This window comes from Gavialis gangeticus, unplaced genomic scaffold, assembly GCF_001723915.1.
Source record: "Gavialis gangeticus isolate Ggan-Ray unplaced genomic scaffold, GavGan_comp1, whole genome shotgun sequence".
NCBI lineage: Eukaryota > Metazoa > Chordata > Crocodylia > Gavialidae > Gavialis > Gavialis gangeticus.
In genome coordinates, this window is record NW_017729025.1 from 81,763,902 (window position 1) to 81,766,967 (window position 3,066).

At 45.7% G+C, this 3,066-nt stretch overlaps 1 protein-coding gene across 2 annotated transcripts in view; it reads left to right on the plus strand.

The window, feature by feature from the left end:
- Positions 1 to 3,066, plus strand: part of SPINT1 (serine peptidase inhibitor, Kunitz type 1) — a 25,496-nt gene that overhangs the window by 20,827 nt on the left and 1,603 nt on the right. For both annotated transcript variants that reach the window (XM_019519024.1, XM_019519023.1), the window contains 2 exons: positions 1,018 to 1,188; positions 2,316 to 2,372. In XM_019519024.1, coding sequence (XP_019374569.1) covers positions 1,018 to 1,188; positions 2,316 to 2,372 — 228 coding nt within the window. The remainder of the gene's footprint in view (positions 1 to 1,017; positions 1,189 to 2,315; positions 2,373 to 3,066) is intronic.

A 3,066-nucleotide genomic window follows, 5' to 3' on the forward strand; every position in this document is an offset into this window, starting at 1 on the left:
CCCCCAATGAATTTGTAGGCAGCTACAAGATTGCCTCTTAGCCTTCTCTTGTGGAGCCTGAAGTGGTCCAGGTCCTTCAGTCTGTCCTCACAGGGCTTGTCCTGTAAGTCCCTAAACATACAAGTGGCCCTTCTCTGGACCCTCTTTAGTCTATCAACATCCTTCTTGAAATACAGTGCCCAAAACTGGATGCAGTATTCCAACTGCAGTCTGACCAATACTGCATAGAGGGGAAGTATCGCCTCCTTGGATCTATTTGTCATGCATCTGCTGATGCATGTTAAAGTGCGGTTAGCTTTGCTGATGATTTTGTCACACTGACTCGTGTTCATCTTGGAGTCCACTATGACTCAGATCCCTTTCTGCTTCTGTGCTGCTGAGAGGGTCACTTCCCAGCCAGTAGGTGTGCTGGATATTTTTGCACCCTAGGTGCAGCACTCTGCACTTGTCCTTGTTGTACTGAATCCTATTGTGTACTGCCCTCTTTTCTAACCTGTCCAGGTCTGCCTGCAATCATTCCCTAGCATCTGGAGTGTGCACTTCACCCTGCAATTTAGTATCTCAAGGCACCCCAGGGTGCCATGGCACCCAGGTTGAGAATCGCTGTTCTAGATCATTGCAGTTGGCTGCTGGAGTCCTCTCTCTGACCTTTTTCTAAGAGGGAGGGTTTAATTTGTTTTCCATGCCTCAGCCCGTTATGGGGAGGAGGGAAGAGGGGCACTATTTTTCCTTTCTCCTAATGGGAACATCAGGGTATTTTAGCTAAGGCAGGAGTTCCACCTAGATTAGCCACATCTCCCTGTAAAACGTGCCAGGGACTATGGGGGTGACAGTAACCCAGGAAATTGGAATTAGTTTGGAGTTTGTGGATCCTTGATAATTTCTAATGTTAGGAAATAAGTTCCACAAAGTATTGTGGAGGCTGAACTGTGCTACCACAGGCACCAGAGTAGACAAAGCGTGGATGTTCTACAGATGTGTTCAAGCTCAGGCAACCTATCTCTTTTGCTTTGCCAGGTCATTGTGTGGATTTGCCTGACACTGGGCTGTGCCAGGAGAGCATAACTCGTTGGTACTACAATCCCTTCGCTCAGAAATGCAGCCGCTTCACCTATGGAGGTTGTGATGGCAACAAAAATAACTTTGAACATGAAGAAGATTGTATGAAATCGTGTGCTGGTGTTACAAGTATGTGGGGTAGTAAGGCATGGGGCAGAGGGTCTTGGAGTGAAATCCTCCTCAGTTTAATTCCAAACAAGTAGAGCTTTCTAGAACATAACATGGAGCCAGTGCTCCAAACTTTGAGGCTAGGGACAGCTTCAGAGTTTGGAGCACTGAAAGCCTGAGCCTGAATTGATTCAATCTTTGCAGGTTAATCTAACCTGCAAAGCTTGAACTGATTTGGAGGTGGATAGACATTCCCTTTCTCATTCCAGAAATGCAGGCACATGCCTGCAGTGGCTCTGGCTAGAAGCTAGGTGGTGCTAGAGCAGCCCTCTTTCAGGATGCTATGATTAGGGAGGTGTTTCCCCTCTCCCCACCAGCATAGCAAGGAATATTTATTACCTCTAACTCATTGTTTTCTTAATGGGCTCATAAAACACTAGGGTGACAGGACCAGATATTTGTTGATTCTTCTTTTGTCCTGTGTGCCACAGCTTGGAGGTAGCCAGCATCCTGCTATGGAGAGAGCCCTGCCCAGCCCAGAGAGCATGCTGGGGGAGTCTGGTTTATTTTAAACCAGCAAGGAATCTGGGACAGATGCTGCATAAACTGGTTTGACCCAAATTGGCCAAGTCTGATACTGCATTCAACCAGGCTTATCTCAAACCAGTTTCAGCCATTTTCAAACTGGTTTATGTGCACTGACCATCTGCTCTGTTACAGGTCTAAACCAGTTTCTGGATCACTTAAACCAGTTTGTGTAATGTCTTTCCCTAGCCTGAGGGAGCAGCATCGTTCTCTAGCCCTAGCTCCCTCAGAGCTTTTCATCCTGACTGAAGGCTCAAGCAGAATGCACAGAACACAGCTGTGTATATGAGAACTTACTCCTGCCATGTAGCTTGCCTCAGGATATATAGATATAGATATAGATATTTTTTTTTGTGCTCCAATGCTGCAATAAACTGAAAGAGCATTATACTGATGTGTTAAGAGAGCAAACTAGCACTGGGTGTCCTGCTGGAGAGCCTGAGAACTTGATGCAATGTACTATGAGTTCTTGAAACTGAACTAAAGAGGCCTCTGCTCTCTCCTCCATTGTTCCCACTTCTTTTGTGAAATTCTGTTTTTTGTTTGTTTGGTTTCTTTTGCAGAGTCAGATGTAATTGGCCAGAGACTTGATTTCTATGAGATCCAGCAAGCTAGCTTGAGTAAGTAAAAATTCTACTTGAGCAACACATTTGCCATAAACGTGTTCCTGTTCCTGTCCTGTAAAACAGGAGTATTAAAGTCATCAGGCCCTCTGGGCTGGATGGGTGGTGTGGAGCTGGTCCATGGGCCAGATTGGGGCCCACAGACCAGCTCTGTGTACCAGACCCAGTGCACGTGGCCAGTCTAGTGCAGACATCTTGTACAGCACGTGCCCTGGACTGGCCCCAGGCACTACATGTAGTGCATGGGGCTGGGCCTAGTGTGCACTGTATGCACTGTGCAGGTCCAATCCAAATGCCATGGGCAGCACCTTGGGCCAGATCTTTGATTCCCTTGTAAAGCAGGATGCACTTTATTTGGGGAAAAAAGGCACATCCCATCCAGAGTCAGAACTTAATGGGAAACGAGAAATGTTGATGGTAAACTTGTTTTTCCCCTGTCACATCTGTGGGTGACCTCAGTAGTTTATTGTTAATTAATATGAGAAGAGAATTGAATCTTATATTTAGGCATCAAAGAATTGAAAATAAGGTAGCCTTGATATTTCAGGACAGGCAGCATCTGCAAAACAGGGAAGGCAGCAGTGAATATCTGCTGACAAAATCTCGTAGTTCTGACCATAATGGGCACTAACATTTTATGAAATACAGGATCTAAAATGCACAGCACTTTTTTTTTTTTTTTTTTTGGAAG